Source organism: Zootoca vivipara, chromosome 12 (genome assembly GCF_965207765.1).
Source record: "Zootoca vivipara chromosome 12, rZooViv2.hap1.1, whole genome shotgun sequence".
Classification (NCBI taxonomy): domain Eukaryota; kingdom Metazoa; phylum Chordata; class Lepidosauria; order Squamata; family Lacertidae; genus Zootoca; species Zootoca vivipara.
Window position 1 is genome coordinate 20,814,188 of NC_142595.1, and position 20,326 is coordinate 20,834,513.

General features: G+C 46.3%; 1 protein-coding gene across 3 annotated transcripts; it reads right to left on the reverse strand.

Annotated features, from left to right (window-relative positions):
- Positions 1-1,603: 1,603 nt before the first annotated feature.
- Positions 1,604-19,009, reverse strand: CDK5RAP3 (CDK5 regulatory subunit associated protein 3). Of its 3 annotated transcripts, none has more exons than XM_088654916.1 (14): positions 18,980-19,009; positions 17,629-17,674; positions 17,297-17,428; positions 16,937-17,037; positions 16,375-16,423; positions 15,134-15,309; positions 13,182-13,318; positions 11,661-11,805; positions 11,249-11,377; positions 10,245-10,326; positions 6,924-7,012; positions 5,267-5,472; positions 3,860-4,031; positions 1,604-1,897 (listed from the first exon to the last, which is right to left on the reverse strand). In XM_088654916.1, exons 1-14 carry the CDS (start codon positions 18,983-18,985, stop codon positions 1,832-1,834), a joined length of 1,536 nt encoding a protein of 511 aa, XP_088511042.1. In that variant the 5' UTR covers positions 18,986-19,009; the 3' UTR covers positions 1,604-1,831. The 3 variants fall into 3 exon arrangements, with proteins under 3 accessions (XP_088511042.1, XP_088511043.1, XP_034992188.1); XM_088654917.1 differs by having other exon boundaries at positions 6,924-7,006; positions 15,134-15,312; XM_035136297.3 differs by having other exon boundaries at positions 15,134-15,312.
- Between the last annotated feature and the right edge of the window lie 1,317 nt (positions 19,010-20,326).

The window sequence follows — 20,326 nt, forward strand, 5'->3', positions numbered from 1 at the left end:
GTGTGTCCGCCAGAGTCCGCGGGGTCGGTGATTAATAGGTCCCATCACTCACTGTCCAGGATGGCTGAAAGGCGGCGTGGGGGGGAGGGGGCGGCCCTCCCCCCGCCGCTGAGATAACAAGCAGCAGGAATAATGAACGCTGTCATTCCACTTTTCATTTTGATGGAAAGTCATTACGAGAGTCAACACCACCGACAAAGAGCAATGAATCAACTGCTCTCCTATGAAATTAAAATCGAATCACCTGCCCCCCCAATCCCAAACCGATCACCCACTCTTTGCCTCCCCCCCTCCCCCAAATAAGAGGGATAGAAGGGGTGGTATCTCTGCCAGGCTAAAAGACAATGGGGGCAGACCCAAGGCCAGACGAGAAACTATTCATTGGCACAACTGCCCACCTCGTCTTTCATCCTTACCTTAGGGATGACTTGATCCAGCCACTTCCTGGATGCCAGCTGTGGGGTAGGTGGGTAAGTGGGAGGGACTGGTTTATATTACATATATATACTATATGCTACTGTGCTCTTGTTGTTCAAAGCTGTGTTGCTGGTGGGACCAAATGAAAACGGGATGCTTACATGACAAGTATTTGTCCAACTCCCTGTCTGGAGGATATCTCAGGGAAGCATGCAAGGACAGGAGGCATCTCAGCACGAACCTCTTGCCCCAAGGTTGCGGGCAGGATCTGACTTCCAAAAACATACAGCAGCCATTCACACATTACATGTTTAGGCGTGCAAACTTTGTAAATGTGTGCTAATGCAACAAACTCAGCAGCCCCACAGGGTGATCTAAGGGGCAGGGCCAGCTGAGTGGCAGACAAGGCGGAACAACTTTCTCGTAGTAAAGGTTGGAGCTACAGTATCAGAAACTACAATACGAAGTGAAATCAGTGTGTGTCTGGAGGCAAATAGGTCTGTATCACAGCAGGAGGTTTCTTCTCCAAAGAAAGTTGTGAGAAGTAGTATCCTAATAAAGCAGGCCCTGGGGGGGGACGCGGCCCTCCAAACCTCTCTGGCTGGCCCTTAGGACTCACCCCAGGCCACACCCCCTGCTGGACCTGCTCTGCATCCTCCTAGAGTGTTTTTGCCTGGCTAGAACCTGTCCTCGAACTTTGATCATGCCTTTTACTTTGCTGGCTCACCACTGTCATGTGGCCCCTGGAAAGTTGCCCAGAAGGGAATGAGGCCCTCAAACTGAAAAAAAGGTTCCTCAGCTTTTGTCAGTATAGAATGAGATTCTTAATCTCAGGGTCGTGGGTTCGAGCGAAAGTGTTGTAGGAAGTTGGAATAGATGACCCTCGCGGTCCCTTCCAACTCTACAGTTCAATGGATCCTGTGAAAGGGGTTTGCATCCCAGCAGTGCTGTTTGAGGGACAGTGTGTGCAACTCGCCAGCGGTGAGGTTTCTCCCACAGCGGCAGCGTCTATCCCAAGGCCAAGCAAAGATCCACGACTGCAGTGCCACGCCAGGGGTCACTGTTACCAGATTAGTGGGTGCAGTTGGTTTCCTTGGGGTGTACGGAAAAGGTTTAAGATGGGGTGTGTCTCTGGGGAATCTTGTACCTTCCTTGGCCAAAGGGCAATGCAAGGTTGACACCGCAATTGGAATGGAGACAGCAGCTTTATTTATCCATCGGGGACCTGCTAACAAGCGCTAAAAGCTCTATGTGGGACAAGTCCAGGAAGCCGTCCCAACCAGCCAACCCTCGCTCCTGGAATCTGAAGACCAATTGGCCTCCCTTCCCTTTGGTTGTGGGTATGTGGTTGATGCCACCTGCTGCAACCACACAAGGGATGTCCAAGGTGTATTTTGCATGTGGGGAGAAGGAGTCAGACAAAGGCACCCATCAGGTTCACAGGTCGCTCGTTGTACCGTTTAGAGATGTCTGCTTCAATCTGAAAGACAGAATACCCATTGTCAGTGGGCCCCCGAAGCCAAACTGCAGCAAATTATACCAAAAGGAAACACAGCTTTTGTGTGACTGTCCCTAATGTAGATATTGGGAAATATTAATAAATTGCTGGTGGTGGTGGTGGTGGGGAATCAGTTTCTGGGATATCGCCAGATATCACCCTTATTAGTTTCAAGTTTATAGCACAGCTGCAAGTTCTAGAAACATGTTTTATTTTTTATCAAAAAAGAAAGAGAGAGAGAGAGAGAGAGATTTTTGAGAACTGTGCACTGAATGCTGTAATTCCGTGCTGGTACTGCAGTTGCACACAGCCATAGAGGGAACGTGGAAGCTATTCTTTGGGCACCTGCACACCTGAGAAGTTGTAGTTTGCACAGATCTTCAAACCCACCAAGTCTTCCTGCTTTGATCTATGGAGGGCACACGGGTAACCAGGCTGGGAGTTACTGATTTATATCTGTACTGGTCCATTTCCCACAAAGGCAGACCACATGCTTGTTGCCAGGTGAATGTTCAAGAACCACAAGTCTTTAAAAAGTGAGCCACTAAGTGGGTTGTCCTTCAACTGAATGTGGCTCCCAGCTTTGGTTGTACTATTGTACTATAGCTGTGTCCCGAAGGGATAATTTATGCAAAAACATAAATAAATACATTTTCAGTTTTAAAAAACAGCATGAGAGCTTAAAAGATGTTATCACAGACAGTGATCAAGAGGCGGTAACCACTTTGATTTCTGCAGCAAAAATAATAGTAGCTAAGAACTGGGGGGGGGGAGCATGAAAAGATTTGGACTGTGGTGTAAATGAACCGCCCTGAGACCTGCGGGTACAGGGCAGTATACAAATTTAAATATACTGTATATGCCGGCGTATAAGGCGACTGGGCGTATAAGACGACCCCCTACTTTTCCAGTCAAAATTTACTGTTTGGGATAAACTCGCTGTAACGAGTATATCCCAAACTTCCAACGCACACCAAATAAAAAAGGCTGCCCCTTTCTTTCCATGCAGGGAGGAGGGAGGAAAGCTCCGCGTGTCCCCTCTTCCTGCACGGTCGCCGCATGCGGCGGGGATGTGGCCACGGCTGTTTTTGACATTTTAGAAATTGACCACTTGTGTTTCTTGGGTCTTGTTATCTCTACCCCAGCTGTTTTTGAGCTCCCCCCACCATATGTGGCAACCACAGATCTTATACCCGGCATATAAGACAATCCCCAACTTTTGAAAATATTTTCCTGGGTTCAAAAGTCGTCTTATTCACTGGACTATACGGTAGTAGTAGTAGTAATAATAATACCAACCTATTATAGGAGAATATGAGCAAATCTTCCAAATAAATTTATGGAGAAATTTGTATTTTTTCTCTGATCTACTGGTATAGTAAATACAATGGTAATGTATAGTTGTATGTTGTTCTCCGTTTATTGTACTTTGTTTAAGTTGGATATTTTCTTACAGCATTGTCAACTTATTGGTTATTGCAGATTTATTGTGAACTTCAATAAAATAATAATAATAATAATAATAATAATAATAATAATAATAATATATTTTAATTCCAGCAGAAGCCTTGCTTCCTCCACCCCCAGTATTTTGATTCAAATTGAAACCACATTTTCCTAAGAAAAAGAAACGAACCTGCAGCTTACATGCATGGATAGAGAAGGGCCTTAAGTCCTTAACTCCCAGACCACGCAAAATCCTACCTGCAGTTCTTCCCTGCAAACTCCGGGTGATATTTGCTCATATTTACCCCCCACCTGCCCCCGCCACCATGCAATCCACTTTGGGTTTGATCCAAGGCAAGTTACAACAGCATTGGATCGTACTTGGTCACCAGGTACACTGTGTTTTGGTGCATCTGAAATGGAAGTGGCCTACAGGACTTAGCGCAGCTGGACTTGGAGGTGGCACCCCCTGCTCTTTGTGCCCTCCATTGTACTCACCAGTTTCTGCAGCTCTCTGGTTTTCTCCACAAGAATGTCAAGTTTTGGCTCCAGGTTGGCCTGCTCTTCCAGTGCCTCCTGCCGCTTCTGAACCATCAGCTCCTTCTTCAGGAGGAGCAGGTCGGCCTGCTTCAACTTCTGGCGAAGGAGCTCGGTCACACGGTCCACATATCTGAAGCCCAAGAGAATCTCATGAAACGCCTTCAAGCAAACTCTCGTCCATTGCAGCCCTCAAGCACTGCACGTGTTGGTCCTACTCAGAGATCCTGGCATCACAGGATTAGCATCAGACTGAGAAGAAGAACATCTGGCCCAACCTCCAACACTAAGCAAGCACGTTTACACAAAAACTGAGCCCCACTTGAGCGAATGGAACTTATTTCCGTTCTAGCATGTTTTCCTCTTTGAAAAGGAGTCTCGGCAAAGTACTGCCTCCAGACTGTGCTTTAGCAGATGAGCAGAAGTGTATGAAGCTGATTCAAAGGGAAGAGGGTATGCCGCAGTGCAAAGATTCTCACACAAATAAAGCATCTTCTCTTGTCTAAGGTGCAGCACACAGCAAACACACACAGATAGGAGTGGATCAAGACAGGCTGTTACGCATTTTAGATGCACCAAATTAAAACAATGAAACCTCCCCTCTCCCACCAAAAACTTACAATGAAACCTTCCCCATGAAGGACTTTTTAAAAGACCCATGAGACCATGCAGGTCACAGAAACTCCAGTAAATAATAATAATAATAATAATAATAATAATAATAATAAATACATACATACATACATACATACTCTGGGTGGCTCCCAACAGAAAAATAAAATACAATAATATTAAACATTAATAATGTTTCCCTAATGTCTTCTAAAAAATCTGGTAGCTCTTTTTCTCTCTGACATCTGATGGGAGGGCGTTCCACAGGGCAGGCACCACTACCGAGAAGGCCCTCTGCCTGGTTCCCTGCAACTTGGATTCTTGCAACGAGGGAACAGCCAGAAGGCCCTTGGTGCTGGACTCTTCTTAAGAGCCCTGAATGTTTTTTCCAACAATGTCCAATTCCAACTTTCAACCGTACTACAAAATTGTGCTTTCCCTAAGGCAAGCCCCATACCACTGAAATCCCTGATCCATGTCTTCCAACCAATCTTTTCCTTGTCTGCCCTCCGTTTCAACCCAAGGGGGATTAATCTTGGGCCCTGCACTGATTTTTCCTTTTTAAATTTATTGGGTTATATAAACAAGAATGACATTATACAAATAACTGGCACTGTTACGATCAGGACCGGAGACAAAAAGAAATCTGTCTGCTTTATAGCCCATCAAGGGTAAGAAAGGGTTCCTCGTGTGTGCTATGAAAGGGAGGGTCTTACCCAAGGGGAAGAGTTATGTAGGAAGGAGAAATTCACCAACCTCGGGGAGGCAAGGATCATGAAAAGATGTTGCATTCTCAAGCTGGTCAACCGGCCAAGAAGATTCTGGATGACTGCAACCATGGCCTCCAATTTCTCTTTGGTCTGGTCTTGCAGAATGGCTGGCGCTAGTTGGAACTGGCTCACAGCTAGGATGTCTGCCTCTTCGCTTGTCTCAGCAATGCGCTGGGAAAGGAATATCTCCAGCTTTTGGTGGGTGAGGGAGGGACAGGAGGAGACATAGGGCAGTGAGAAAGCAGGGCACTTGCCTGTCAAAAAGCCTTTAATTTCAAAACAAAGACGAAGGTAGTGGGGGTCACAGCGGCTGACAGTTCTCAGGAATTCATCTGAACCAATCCTACTAGGTATCGAGCCTCACTTTACAATGCCAAGGCTCGATTCTGGAACATGTACAGCAATGAAGAAGAGCACTTTTGTACATCTACATGACCAATGGATTCAAGTTACAAGAAAGGAGATTCCAACTAAACATCAGGAAGAAACATCAGGAAATAAGAGCTGTTGGACAGTGGAACAGACTCCCTCAGAAGGTGGTGGACTCCTCCTCATTGGAGATTTTTTAGCAGAGATTGGATGCGTTCCTGTCATGGATGTTTTAATTGAGGTTCCTGTATTGCAGGGGTTTGGACTAGATGACCCTTGGGGTCTCTTCCAAATCTAAAATTCTACGATCTAGTTTGGACTAGATGACCCTCGGGGTCTCTTCCAAATCTAAAATTCTACGGTCCTATGTGCAGAAAACTACCTTCCTCTTTGAAGGCCAGCTAGCTCCCATTCATTTTCCAGTTTCCAGCTCAGATGGCACCACCCAAGCTTGAGCTCCAGGACATCTCATTTTAGAAATTAAACACTTGTGTTTCTTGGGTCTTGTTATCTCTACCCTGCTCCCACCGTGCCACACAAGTCTTAGAAGTGATGTGCCGGAGGACTGAGATGCAGGAGAGATGGCACGTACAGTCGTACCTTGGAAGCCGAACAGAATCCTTCCCAGAAGTCCGTCCGACTTCCAAAACATTCAGTAACTAAGGCATGGCTTCTGATTGCCTGCAGGAGCTTCCTGCACACAATCGGAAGCCGTGGTTGGCTTCCAAAGAACATTCACAAACCGAAACACTCACTTTCGGGTTTGTGGCGCTCAGGAGCCAAAACGTTTTGTTCAGCTTCCAAGGTATGACTGCATTCAAAATAGCATGAGATCGGATGCAGCTGTCCTGCCCTGAACATGGGGTGCAACTGATGCCCGAGGGTCACTTGGCAGATAGAGACAGGCTTAAATTTCAGGACCATGGATAACTCCACACAGGCGAATTACTTGGCCAAACTATCCTTCCTAAGCTTTTCATCTTTCCTGCAGAATGGAGAGCCTTGAAGGGGGAGTCCCATGGCTCTGCATCCTCTCTCAGCCAGTCCTGCCTTGTGCACTGCCTGTGCCGGAGAGGGCAAGGTCCCTGGTGTAAAGAGGGCCACTTCTTCAGAGGAATCTGTCTCTTGGCATCCCAGCTTAGGGGACATCTCCCAGCTGACAGGCGTTTGGCTCAGCACTGGGGTTCAGGACCTCTGGAAGTTGGAGTCACACAGCATCTTAAGCGACAGAGACTCCCTGGTTTTAAACTTAGCACTGCATAAGCTCTTGTTACCTCCATGAGCTCATCAATGAATTGATTCCTGGTCTCTGGGGTCTCCAGGACGGTGAGAGCATCAGGTCCTCGTGCAATTCCCTCTGGGGCTGGATGCAGAGAACGGAGGGGGAAGAAAAGTAGATTTCATTTATAAATAAATTTCATAGACTTCATTTACAAATGAATATCAAGTTCTAAAGTAACAATTCAGCTTCTCCTTTACTTTTCTACGCCCACCCTATAGAAATAGAATGGAAAGACCCCATTCTGAAAGTTGGAGCCAAACTTGTTGGGAAACAAGGCTAAAAATCAGATGATGTTACAATTTAATACTGTCCCACACCGCCAGCAGGATTTGCAAATGGGAAATCCTGCACAGGGAGGGGATTTGGTGCTGGACGCAGAATCCTCCATCCTGAGAATTGCAGCCTTCATCTCAAAACAAAAACACAACCAGCCAGCCAGCCCTTATAGCTACAAAACCCAATTGGAAATTTTGCGAAACGCCTGGTACATCTCAGAAACCACAAGACCAGTGATATGAGCTAGGCTTCAGTAGACTACAGAGTTCTTTCCACTCTCAACAGCTAGAGAAAAAAACCAAGAAGAAATGATGCAAGATTAAGTAAATAATGCATGCAAATATGCTTAATTCTGCACCATTTGTCCTGGTTGCAGAATCTAGCTTTCCTTGGCACAAGAACTAGGTTTAAAATGCAGTACAGTGGTACCTCTACTTACGAATGTTTCTACTTACGAATGGAGCTCCATCTGCCATCTTGGATGCGGTTCAGATAGGATTTTTTCTACTTACGGATTTTTAGATAGGGTTGCTCCTACTTGCGATTTTTTTCTCTCAATGCATTCCTATGGGATTCGACTTACAATTTTTTTTCGACTTACAAATGTACGTTCGGAACGCATTAAATTCGTAAGTAGAGGTACCATTGTACTTTGATTTTGTTAGTTCTTTTATAATAGGAATTCCCGGGTTGTCATAGGGAAGATGCTCTCCTAAGGGTCCGATTCTTAAGTAACAGCGGGGCAGCATTTTATACAGCAGCAAGGATTTATCCATGTATCAGGGCGAGGCAGCACACCAGCGAGGCACTTTTGGTCCTTACTCGCAACAACTGCCATGAACCATCCTCACACCCATGTTCCACAAGTCAGGGTTACATCTGAAAATTCTGGGCCTGGAAGCATAGGATGTGGAGACTTTTGTCAGCTATCTCCCTTGTTCCCCGCCCCTGCATATGTCCCAGGACCTGCTAGAAAGAGCTGGTGCGGTCTTTACCTGGTCCTGGATAGTGCCCTTAACTCAGACTCAACTTCCCAACTTTGTCCCGAGAAAGTCAGCGCCTTATTTGAAAAGTATTAACTTCCTGGCAAAGTCCTTCGTGATTGCTGCACCAACGCGGAAGGTGAACTGACCCGCCAACCTCACCTTTGGTTTCCCCACCTACAATGGCAGGCAGGAGTGCCAAATCCCAAGCCAACCCAGGCTGCCATTTCAAGAGCCAAACTATACAATAGATGCACTTGCAAGTGGGCCTCTGCACTGATTCTTCCTCCCTTGCTATGAGGAATTGCCTCATATAAAACGGAAATCAGAATACTGAATCCAGCAGCCTCCGATCCTTTCAGTTTTCTCGTTTTAAAATGTCAACTTCTTCTTTTTTCCAATTACTCTTTATTAGTTTTATTTAGAACATCCAAACAACACTATACAAAGCAAACAAAAACAAAAAAGAAACATAACATCCAATACAAAAAAATGTTACATAAACATTTACTGTTACATAGGTTGTGACTTCCATCAACCTCAACATGGGTCCTCTGATTCCTTAGTAACTGCCTATTATAAAATGTTTGACTTAGCATGAACTACTTTTTAATTGGTGGCGCTGTGGTTAATCCACTGAGCCTAGGGCTTGCTGATCAGAAGGTCGGCGGTTCGAATCCCTGTGACGAGGTGAGCTCCCGTTGCTTGGTCCCAGCTCCTGCCAACCTAGCAGTTCGAAAGCACGTCAAAAATGCAAGTAGATAAATAGGAACTGCTACAGCGGGAAGGTAAACGGCGTTTCCATGTGCTGCTCTGGTTTGCCAGAAGCGGCTTTGTCATGCTGGCCACATGACCTGGAAGCTGTACGCCGGCTCCCTCGGCCAATAATGCGAGATGAGCGCGCAACCCCAGAGTCGGTCACGACTGGACCTAATGGTCAGGGGTCCCTTTACCTTTACCTAACATAAGATATTATATTTCGATAGTTAACCGAAGCATGTTAAAGATTTCATGTGGGAACAATGTTCTTCCAAATACATTCTGAAAACATCCCATTCCTTGTTAAACTTTTGGTTTGACTGATTCCTGATTTTCACTGTTATCTTCACCAATTCCACAGATTCAAATAATTTCAGCTGCCATTCTCTTTAGATGGTCAACTTCCATATGCTTGCTAAAGAAAACCTACTTGCAAACAGTGGTGCTGCTGCAGTCCACTATTTGGAGCTAGGACGACGGCCTGCCTGAGAGTGTAACTAGTACCAACTGGTACATGTCAGGCCGCTAATGCACAGAGACAACAAAGGACAACTGGAAAAAAGAAATCAAACAAATACAACGAGGAAAGAGTATACTGGGGTGAACACAGGCTGGCTTGTGTGCAAGAATCCCATTGCAGGAGCAGAAAACACATATCCAACAGCGCCCTCTTGTGTATGCTCTGCTCCCCTTTCCCCCCTACTCCATCCTACCCAGGGCAAAACAACCTGTTATATTTATTTGCCGAGGGCAGAAGGAACATTAGTAAGGGGGAAACTGCTGAAGGGTGAGAAACTTAACCCCTCCCACAGCTGCCCTCATTGTTTGCTGTTTCCCTCCCTGCTCACACTTGCTTCCACTTTAGAGAGCGGTTTGGAGGTGGCGGTAGAAACACTTGATATAACTTGGCCCTCCAGATGTTTTGAGACTACAATTCTCATCATCCCTGACCACTGGTCCTGCTAGCTAGGGATCATCTGGAGAGCCGAGTTTGAGGAAGCCTGGACTAGAGGGTATTTCTAGAGGAGAATCAGTGGGTCCTAGAGCAGGGATTCTGTGCCAAGAGGTGTGGCTTCCAGACAGACTTGGTCCCCAGAAACTCTCTTTTTACAAATCAACAAGTGGTACTCGCCACGTTCTGCAGGAGTCCCGAGATGGAGTCCGCTTTTCCAATTGCTTCACACAGCTCCTTATTGGACTTTTAGCCTTGTTTCCTGACAAATTTCACCCCAGCCCTTTTTAGCGTGTGTGCATATTCACCTCCTTCCAGAAAGGAGGAGTTAAGAGGTGCTTACCCTCACTGCCAGCCTCCAACACCACGATCTGAGCTGCGTCATCACTCCCATCTCCCCAGTCTATGGCTGCAGCGCTGCTCTCCTGTAGAAGGGGAATATTTCAGTGACTAGTATCTGCATTGATGCCTGAAGTTAGGACAGCTGTGATCACAATATATGACAGTATGTCAAACAGGCAGGCCACAGTCTTCATCTCTCTCTCTCTCTCTCTCTCTCTCTCTCTCTCTCTCTCTCTGTGTGTGTGTGTGTGTGTGTGTGTGTGTGTGTGCCAGCCAAGTTTCTGGTCCATACATTTGCAAAGGAACATCTTAAAAATATGTTATTGACTTAAAATGGTTATAAACAATTTTTGTGAGGGGTCAGTCTGGATGATACCCCGAGTCCCTTCAGGGGACCCTGTATCTGTGAGGGTAGAATGCATATGAGGAAGATTGGCAAACCAGTTCTAGTTCAAGGAAACGGCTTCGACTGGCTAATTAAGTACCACAATTTAGCATATCCAAAGAAGTTGTTCTGTGCCATAGGACAAATGGGTGAGACTTCCCCAACATCCTTCACCTAGTTGCCACTTACGTAGAAGAACAATAGTTGTTTTGTGCGTGAGTCGAAGCTGGATGCTAGAAAGTTGCAGAGACAGATATATGCCCTGCTCTGTGCTGGACCTTGTGCTGTTCTGTGGTAGGCCTTTGAAACCTACCGTAAGTTCTATGGGAGCGTTAATGCTGTGAGCCCCTCTGTCCTTTGCTCAGGTTGTAGAAATGTGTCAATTAAACCATATATCCTAAAGACACCACAGTCTCCATTGACCTTCATTCCAAAGAAACTGAGCCCTGGGTAAAGCATAGGCACCCCTGAAGCCTCTCACCGCTCACGAGACTGGGGTGGCACGTAAAAATATCATAGCGCTGAAGCTGCTCATCTCCACAGTGCCCTGTACATGTACAATCACACTCCATACAAGCGCTGTCTGCATATAGAGGCAGGCAGATATGGTAGACACTCACCTGGGCATCTGACTCCAGAGAAATACCCCAGTCTATCTCCTCACTTCCTTCTCCAACAGAGATCCCATGATCAACCACTTCAGGGGCAGACGCTGACTCTGCTCCGTCTCCAAAGTCGCCCCAGTCAATCTGCTGACGGAAAACACAATCCTGACTAGGCGGCATTTTGCCTGATCCAACAAAGCAATTCTTGCGTTTGTATGCTCAGTCCCAAATGCATGGGGATAGGCTGAGACTATTTCATAGTTAGAATGCTCCCTACCTATGCATGCAAGCACTGTATTCTTGCCGTCCTAAGCAAGCAATGGGTTGGACGAGCCCTCCATTAATTACCTTTACCCGCTGGCAGAGGGATACAAATTGTTTACATCTCACTGTGCCCACTTTGACCCCCTTCCCCAAATGGGCATACCGCATCCTCCTCGACGGCTTCATTCACTTCCACAGCCTTTGGCCGCTCCACTGCGGTTGGCTTCACCCCTCGCCTCCACTCATACACGGTGGTGTTGCCCAGAGCCTGCACATGCCTCAGTAAGGGGACAACCTGTTCTGCAGAACTGGAAGGCAAGAACAGCAAGCATATGCAGGCGGTCCAGACATCTATCCCTGGGCTCAAGACTGCCTTATAGTGACTGCAACTTGCTGCAGTTAGCAAACTAGAGAATATCTCTAGACACTTGGGAATACAGGTAATCCTCGTTTTGCATGGGGGTTATGTTCCAGACCCCTGCGTCTGTCAGCGGAGCACTCATAAGCCCGCTCCACCTCTTGTTTGTGACGTCTTTATTATTATTATCCCCATGATTTTTATTAAATATTCTGTTATACATCTTAGAATATTCATTCAAACAACCTTAAAATATCAATGACTTCCCTTCTTCTCTTTCCACGGTTCATTTTGCAAAACATAAATCCCTGCATATTTTGTATAAACCATTCAATATTACATTATTACACCCATCAAAACTTATTTACACTGTTGAATTTATCTTAATGCTGCCCATAGTTTCAAATACACACAACCTTTTTGTGATGTCTTTGTGGCATTTGAGGGCTACTTCCAGGTTCGGTGCCATGTGCACGATTGTGAGTCATTTGGTTACACCTAAATGGGTGGCTGCCTATGCTTGCAAACTGAAAGCAGCCCTGCATAGAAGATGGTAAAGTTAAAGGTAAAGGGACCCCTGACCATTAGGTCCAGTCGTGGACGACTCTGGGGTTGCAGCACTCATCTCGCTTTATTGGCCAAGGAAGCTGGCGTACAGCTTCCAGGTCACGACTAAGCTGCTTCTGGTGAACCAGAGCAGCACATGGAAACACTGTTTACCTTCCCGCCGGAGCGGTACCTATTTATCTACTTGCACTTTGTGCTTTCGAACTGCTAGGTTGGCCGGAGCAGGGACCAAGCAACGGGAGCTCACCCCGTCGTGGGGATTTGAACCGCCGACCTTCTGATTGGCAAGCCCTAGGCTCTGTGGTTTAACCCAAAGCGCCACCCGCGTCCCATAGAAGATGGTAGCAGAGATCAATTGCTATGGAATCCTGCAAGGTTGCAGATCCAACCCACCTTTGGCTCTGGGATCTGACCCCACCCACCACAGCTATGTGGCCCATGACCCCTGAATGCAGCAGGAAGAGAAGTTCTCCCCCACCCCTGCTGCCTGTTACATGTCCTGGATGCTTTGATGTTGCCCTAGTGATTCACCTCAATTGGTCCACCGAGCCCAGTGCTGTCTACTCCAACCAGCAGCTGCGATTCAAGGGTTCAGGCAGCACTCCTTCACAATCCTACGGTACATTTTCAGATCCTTTTAAACCAGAGATCCTGGGAACTGCACACTCATCACACCCACAGGACCTTTGACATGCAAAGCAAAGCCCCCCAAAGGGGGGGGGGGAGATTCTAAAACCTTCTCAACTTACTAGCCCCTACCTGTCACACACAAACTGCACACAGGCCTGGTATAGGTTGATGGCTTCCAAAAGCCCCTTGGCACCAGCCCCAGTCTCATCAAGCTGTGATGGCAGGTCTTTCACCAAAGCCAGAAGCTCCTGGCGTACGTCGTCCCCCTGAAAAAAAAAAACCAGAGATATAAGACCAATCAGACACTGTTCAATATGATGGTGTTCTCACAAATTACTGCTGCTGTGAAGGATCGTTTTGCATACATTTAAGCTCTAATTGAATTGACACAGACTATATTTCTGCATCCCACTGCCACTTAAACGCCAACCTTTATAGTCACCCTTTTCCCTGCCCCACTTTTAACCAATGTGTATCTATAACTGACAACTAAGGATCACACTCCATGCATCAGATGTAAATTTAAAAAAGGTAAAGGACTTCTGGACGGTTAAGTCCAGTCAAAGGCGACTATGGGGTGTGGCGCCCATCTTGCTTCAGGCCGAGGGAGCCGGCGTTTGTCCACAGACAGCTTTCCGGGTCATGTGGCCAGCATGACTAAACCACTTATGGTGCAACAGGACACCGTGACGGAAGCCAGAGCGCATGGAAACGCCTTTAACTTCCTGCTGCAGCGGTACCTATTTATCTACTTACACTGGTGTGCTTTCGAACTGCTAGGTTGGCAGGAGCTGGGACAGAGCAAAGGGAGCTCACTCCATTGCAGGGATTCGAACTGCCAACCTTCTGATCGGCAAGCCCAAGAGGCTTGTATCAGATGTCTTGCTCTGGTTCACAAGAGCTTACACCATAATACTTTTCTTAGTCTCTATGATGCTACAAGACTTTGTTGCTCAAGAGAAAATCTGTCCAAGCCCCCGGAAGGTTTCAGAGCTTTCTTCTGAATCTGCCCGCACATTTCCAGATTTTTATCCAAAAAGTATAGAAACTTGCTTTAAAAAAAGAACTGGAAATCCAGAATATCAATAATATGAAGCAAAATAAGGTGAACAATCAACAGACCAATAAGGCAGTACAATGCAGAAAGGAAAAGATATGCTAGATAGCTGAGCATGGCAGTGCTGGGAGAAATTGAAAGACAGCGCTGTTAATCATTTGAGATTCTGTGCACAGCATAATTCTGCTTGGTCTGGATTGTTGAAAAGCAATTTCCTAGCCGTTGGCAAAATATATCTGAAAACAGGCAATGTCTACATGATGCTTCAGCATTTGAGGGCTAGAATTTATATTCCTATATATTACCTATGAATCCCCTCTATTCCTTCTCGATAGTAGAGATACTGTACTCAAAGATTCCTGGAAGTACAGTAATGCCACGTAAAGTTGTTCTCCTTAAACCTAGATCTGCAGGGTCTTGCAATGGCCACCAAGTTGTGAGAAAAAGGCACTCAGAAACATAGCCTTCTTTACATCCTTCTATTCTGTATTCATTCTAGGGTTGAGAATGGGTTTCAGGCCTAAGGCCTGGTTCAAATTAAGCCCAGCCTCCCTCTTGCCATCATTTCTCTTCTAACATCTCCAGTTAAAATAGTTTGGGCACTCCTGAGTCTGAATGAATGAATGAGGCAAATTTAGGAAAGTATCACAGAACAATCACACCTGCACTGATTTGGTTTAGCAGTCTTCATTTTCAATGCAGTATTTGAAGCTTCAAGGCACAGAACGGGATATTTTGACAGAACACATGGACAGCGCTGGCTGCAAAACAGGGCTGGGTTTAACCACAAACAACTCAGATTGCCAGCCAGGAAATGTCCAGCCAGCAGGTCCTCTGTTGAGCTGTGCACCTTTGCAAGGTACTCATCCATGCTGACTCCTGAGGCTGGCCCTGATGACTATCGTTCAAGCAGCAAAAAAGGTTTGAGGGGCACTTTTGTGGCTCTGACCAGAACTGGCTTTCTGCCATTAATCGCAAAAGCGATTAAGAGTGGTGTGATTGAGGGGAGAGGCGCGCTCTGTACCGTAATGCCATACTGCTTGCAGGAGCTGTAGAAGCGCTCCCTCGTCTCGGCGGCTGCCAGCTGGCACTCCTCCTCCTTGCGGCTGTATTCCTGCTGCAGTTGTTGGCATTTGCTGATCTGCTTCTTGAGGGATGGGATCTCGTAGCTGACATTCCGCACCAGGAGGCTGGCCAGTTCTACTGCAGAAGAAGAAAAGACACTGCAGGTTGAGTGCTATGTGTACATTTTAGCGGATTTAGGGTAGCTCACCGCGGCTTAACTCGCACCCTATAAAATCCTGCACCCCATTTGCAACGGACAAGCTTTATCCAGTACATCAGGCTTCAGCAGAGGAAGCAGAGCCACCTTCGTTTCTGCTGAGACATTAGCTCCGTCAGGCTTCTCCTGCCATCAAATGCCACCTCACTGCAATCGTTACACCAGGCTGTAGCAGGAGGAGGAAGAGAAGGGAAGCAGGGCCACTGAGCTAAGAGATCAGCAAGGTCTCCTCCTCTCCTTGAATGCCTTTCCATTCCAGCTGGTCATTATAAGAACTATAGCCTGAGTTTGCTGTTTTCCCAAGTCTTCCAAATCTTTTTTATTTCTGTGCTGTGACAAAGAAGGAATGACTCTCTGTGTTGTACTTGGCTTGTGGGCTTCCTATGGCCATCTGGCTGCGACACTGTGGAAGACAGAGTGCTAGGCTAAACGGATCCTTGGTCTGATCCAGGAAGGCAGTTCTTACAAAGGCAAAGAAGGGGGGTGCATGCAGGCCTTCAGAAGTTGTTGGACTACAACTCCCATCATTGCTAACCATTGGCCATGTTGGCTGAGGCTGATGGGAGCTGGAGTCCAATAATACCTGGAAGGCGCAGGGAAGTGGCTACTGGTCCTTGCTACTTTCCCGGCAGGAAGACTAAAATAGTAGCACCTCTTAGTGGTGCAGCAATAAAACTGCTAGCATATTTGCAAAGCTAAGCAGGGTCCAATATGGTTCCAAGTTGGACGGGGAACAGCATGCTGAGATTCCTGCATTGCAGGGAGTTGGATTAGATGACAAGGTCCCATTCAGCTCTACAATTTTATGATTCTACTTTGAGGGTATTTAGTGGTATGAAGAGTTCAAGTACAGAACTGACAAGAACTCTGGTCACAGAAAACTGCTCACAGAAATGAGTTGTCGCTATTTCTCATGCTATGAACACACAGTATGTCCAGATGGGGTGTGTGTGTCTCTGTGCCACACTTAGAGGTTGTCTTACCCAAGTAGGTGTTATCCTTTTCATACAGCGATACTATTTCTTGCCAGTCCTGGGAAAGTGAGACAGGATAAGAGGGGGGGGGGGGTTGAGTAGGAACAAGGGAATATGTTAATTCCCCTTTCTATCTTTTTTAAAATCTTAAATTCAGTTTTCTACATTTACACATCAGTTTGTGATTCCCCTCCAATGAAAATTCATCAGCATTTTAGTGTCAATTTCTCCTAATATGCACATTTTTGTAAGCAGTCCTTATCTAATATACCCATTTTTACAATGCAGCTTCTCCTAATTCAATGCATTTTGTGTGTTGCTTCCATTAATACATGCATTTATATGCACACTTTACCCGCCAACTCTCATCAGCCCCAGCCAGCATGGCAGAGATGGCAGGAACTGTAGTCCACCAACATCTGGAGGGTAGCACTACCCCTGGGTCTAGGCTTTCTATCCCCCCCCTTCTCCACAGATATCCACACTGCAGAGATTGCATAGACCCCATAGGACCAGTCCTTGGAAGAGTGGCTAATCAGAGGTGTATCTCTTTCCCTCCGTGCTCACTCACCTTCATACGCTGAGAAGAGTAACGACCGAAGATGTTTTTCGTGGAGGCTTCTGTCCGCTTAAGGATTTCCACAATCTGCTGGCAGTGAAAATAGTGAATATCTGTAGAGAGAGAGAGAGAGAGAAGAGGACTATGAGATTCTGATAAATTATGTCTCTTTTTGCGAGTCTCATCTTCTTTCCCCCAAAAAGGCTAGGAAAATCCCAGGCATATGCTCAGCACTGAGAAATCTGAATGAAGACAAACCACATATCCAGATAGGGCTCAGAATGTTCCCTGTCTGAAACTCTCACTGAGCATATGTCGTCCCCGTCCCCCCATGTGTGTTTCCCCCCATGGCTAGCTATCACAAATACTCACAGGAACCAGAGAGAAGCTGCTTGATCTCTTCATTCTCAGGCATGTCTTGCATGGCCAAGACAATCTTCTCGCGGACAGTGCGGACCTGGCCTTGCCATTTCAGGCTACAGTGCCTTCTGTCCACTAGCCAATCTGCAGAAGGGAAGCAGCCACATTAAACACATGAGAGGGCCACTTCCCATCCCAAGGAATCTACTTCACTGTAACTGGCAGGGTTTTAAAATAAATACCCGCCCTTTCAAAAAGTGACGGCCCAGCAACTTTGAGACAGAGCTGCCCTCCATTTCCCCTCCTCTTTTCGTTTTGATATGAAAGACTGAGAAGAGACATACCAAGCAGCTTGCTAGTCTGTATGTCAATTGGCAAGTTCTGATAGTCCTGTTGAAATACAAAGAGAGAGTGAGAAGCTCCAAGGAAAACTAAAGACCACCTACTGAAGTCACCAATTTATTGACTTGCTGAATTTCTACATAAACATACACACCATCTAGAGACCCGGTTGAGAGTAACAATATAAAAAACCAGAGTCCAAAAGCACCAGTATGCAATTATATATTAACTTACTAAAACATATTGATCTAAAATAATGATATACCTGCTTAACCCTGGCTCGTTAAGAAAGAACTTTAAAAGGATAATGGTTGCAATGGTCTACATTATGTATAAGAAGACTAACTACTTTTAGTAGACTAAGAGACGACAATGGAACACAGGAATGGATGTGGAACTCCAGGTATGTCATGTACAAATCATTTAGGGCATGACTGGTCAAAACCAGCAGCTTGAATCGGATCGTCTCCTAACTCTCAGACAAGCAGAGATGCTTCAGACTTTATACAGTCAATGCATTCATAGTGTGTTTACATGGAGAACTCTTAACATTTAGAAAAACACTGCCTTAAACACACATGGGACATGTGTGTCCACTGGGAGAACACATCTTGAGACTCTGTCCTGCCATGTGATGTCCAAAATCTTCCTGGTATGTGGAAGCCGTTGAGGCCATAGCTCCTGGCAGGTGTAAGTTACCCACAACTCACTTCCACAAAGCAGCATGGACCTTCATCTTGCTATGGGGTCATTAGCATCACTTTCTCCTATACGCACAGGGAACGTTATCATATTGGGGTGGGGTGGGGTAATTAAACTGAGGTGCAGATTGGAATAATATACAAGATAAACAGGGCTACAACAAAACTAAGAAAGCTTTTGAGAACTTGTTGGGGTGGCGGTGGGAGCGTTTCCCTAATTAGTGAGGTCTTTTTGAGTCAGAAGCAATGGCATAATTTGAGGTTCAAGGGCTCAACTCTGGAGTAGTTGTTTTTTTAAAAGAAGGGGATGCCTTTAAACATGTGCAGAGTCCGGCAGTCTGCTCGCACCCAGAGGCACTTTTATTTTCCCCAAATGCTAAGAAATTGCACCCCGACTCCTCCTTGCACGCCTGGGATGAGGAGAAAGGCCTGCCAGAGGAAGAGAGATTGTGCCTTTCATATTGGATACAAGCACTGAGGTGTGGTGGCTGGGTCTGGGAAAGGGAATTTTCTAAGGATCAAGGAGTCGGGGATACTCTCGCCCGGGAAGGAACCACGGGAGGATCCTGGCAACCACGCGAAGCCGTTGGTCGCTTAGCAACGACTCCCCCTACCCTCCCCCCCGCTTCATTTATTAAATGGTCTTTCCCACCTGCATGGTCTCTAATGCGTCCGGCGTGAAAGCGCTACCGGCCCCCCTCTTCGTAACGCCGGCCTTCCGCGCCACCAGCAGCCAATCGGCACGGACGTAGGATTAGGGCTGCTCCGCCGCAGCCAATCAACGACCGCCCGTTTTGCGAAACCAAATGAGGGAGCTGTAACAAGGCCACGCACTCGTCTTTCTGATTGGCTGGCGGAAATTTACTAATAAGGAAGAAGGGGAAGTCCGGGAGGGGAAAGGGTCAGTGGCAGCTGCTTGCCAGCAGGTGGCGTTCGAACGCCGCAGGCTGAGCATCATGCACTAGTTTCTGCATGCGTGCTAGGTTAGGACTGACGTGTTCATCCGCGTGGCATATAGAGGTGAATTAAGATCAACCAGATCCCTTCAGCGGAGAGCAAGATCAGTCTTGAAAGGGTTGGATATGGGGTGAAGATTTAAGCCAATCCACAATTAATCCAGTTAATAATATTTTATTCTAGCAGCGGCCCTTGAGGCTTAGCAGGCAGAAATTCAGAAGCCAGAGCTTCTCACTCTCCCCGCCCTTTTGCATAAAAATGCAACGATATGGAAAGATTGTTGCATTTTTGCTTTTTCTTATCTGCTAAAGCCCACCAAGGCTGCCCAGTTCCGTTGTGACATCAAACCAGAACGGCTGTCTGCTACCGATTAACACTGATAGCTGTGAACATGTTAGTACAAACTATGGAAAAAATACTGTGCTCTGAGCATGTGAGCCTCACTATTGAATACCTGCAGTGAACTCCCACAAACCTGGGACTAGGAAGCAAGCTTCTAGATCAGGCATCCCCAAACTGCGGCCCTCCAGATGTTTTGGCCTACAACTCCCATGATCCCTAGCTAACAGGACCAGTGGTGAGGGATGATGGGAATTGTAGTCCAAAACATCTGGAGGGCCGAAGTTTGGGGGTGCCTGTTCTAGACAGACAGAATTAGGCATAATTTCTAGATAGAGTTCACTCCCAGATTTTTTTATATTATTATTCACTACTTACCTTACCTGTCTCTTCCATAATCGCCCTGCATACAAATCAATACACTTTAAAAGACACTCAAAACACATTATTTCCTTCAAATTCCTTTGAATTTTGAAGACCTTCAAGGTTTTCAAATTTGACTGATGGACACTCCCCCCCCCCCCGCAGGAATATTAAAAATGTACAGCTTTTGTGATGGCATTAATGTTAAACAATAACTTTCCATTGGTTCATTTATTTGTTTAAAGTTAAACCATGTGTGCAAAACCTTGTGCAAAACACAAAGGGCTCCCTGGATCACATGTACTGTGTGCCGTATAAAAGTATTCATTACAAACCGTGA

Coding starts and splice junctions, on each gene's coding strand:
- CDK5RAP3 (XM_035136297.3), bottom strand. Junction 16,424..16,936: donor ACTCTTCTCAGCGTATGAAG/GTGAGTGAGCAC, acceptor TCACTTTCCCAG/GACTGGCAAGAAATAGTATC. Junction 15,313..16,374: donor AAAGGATAACACCTACTTGG/GTAAGACAACCT, acceptor CTTCTTCTGCAG/TAGAACTGGCCAGCCTCCTG.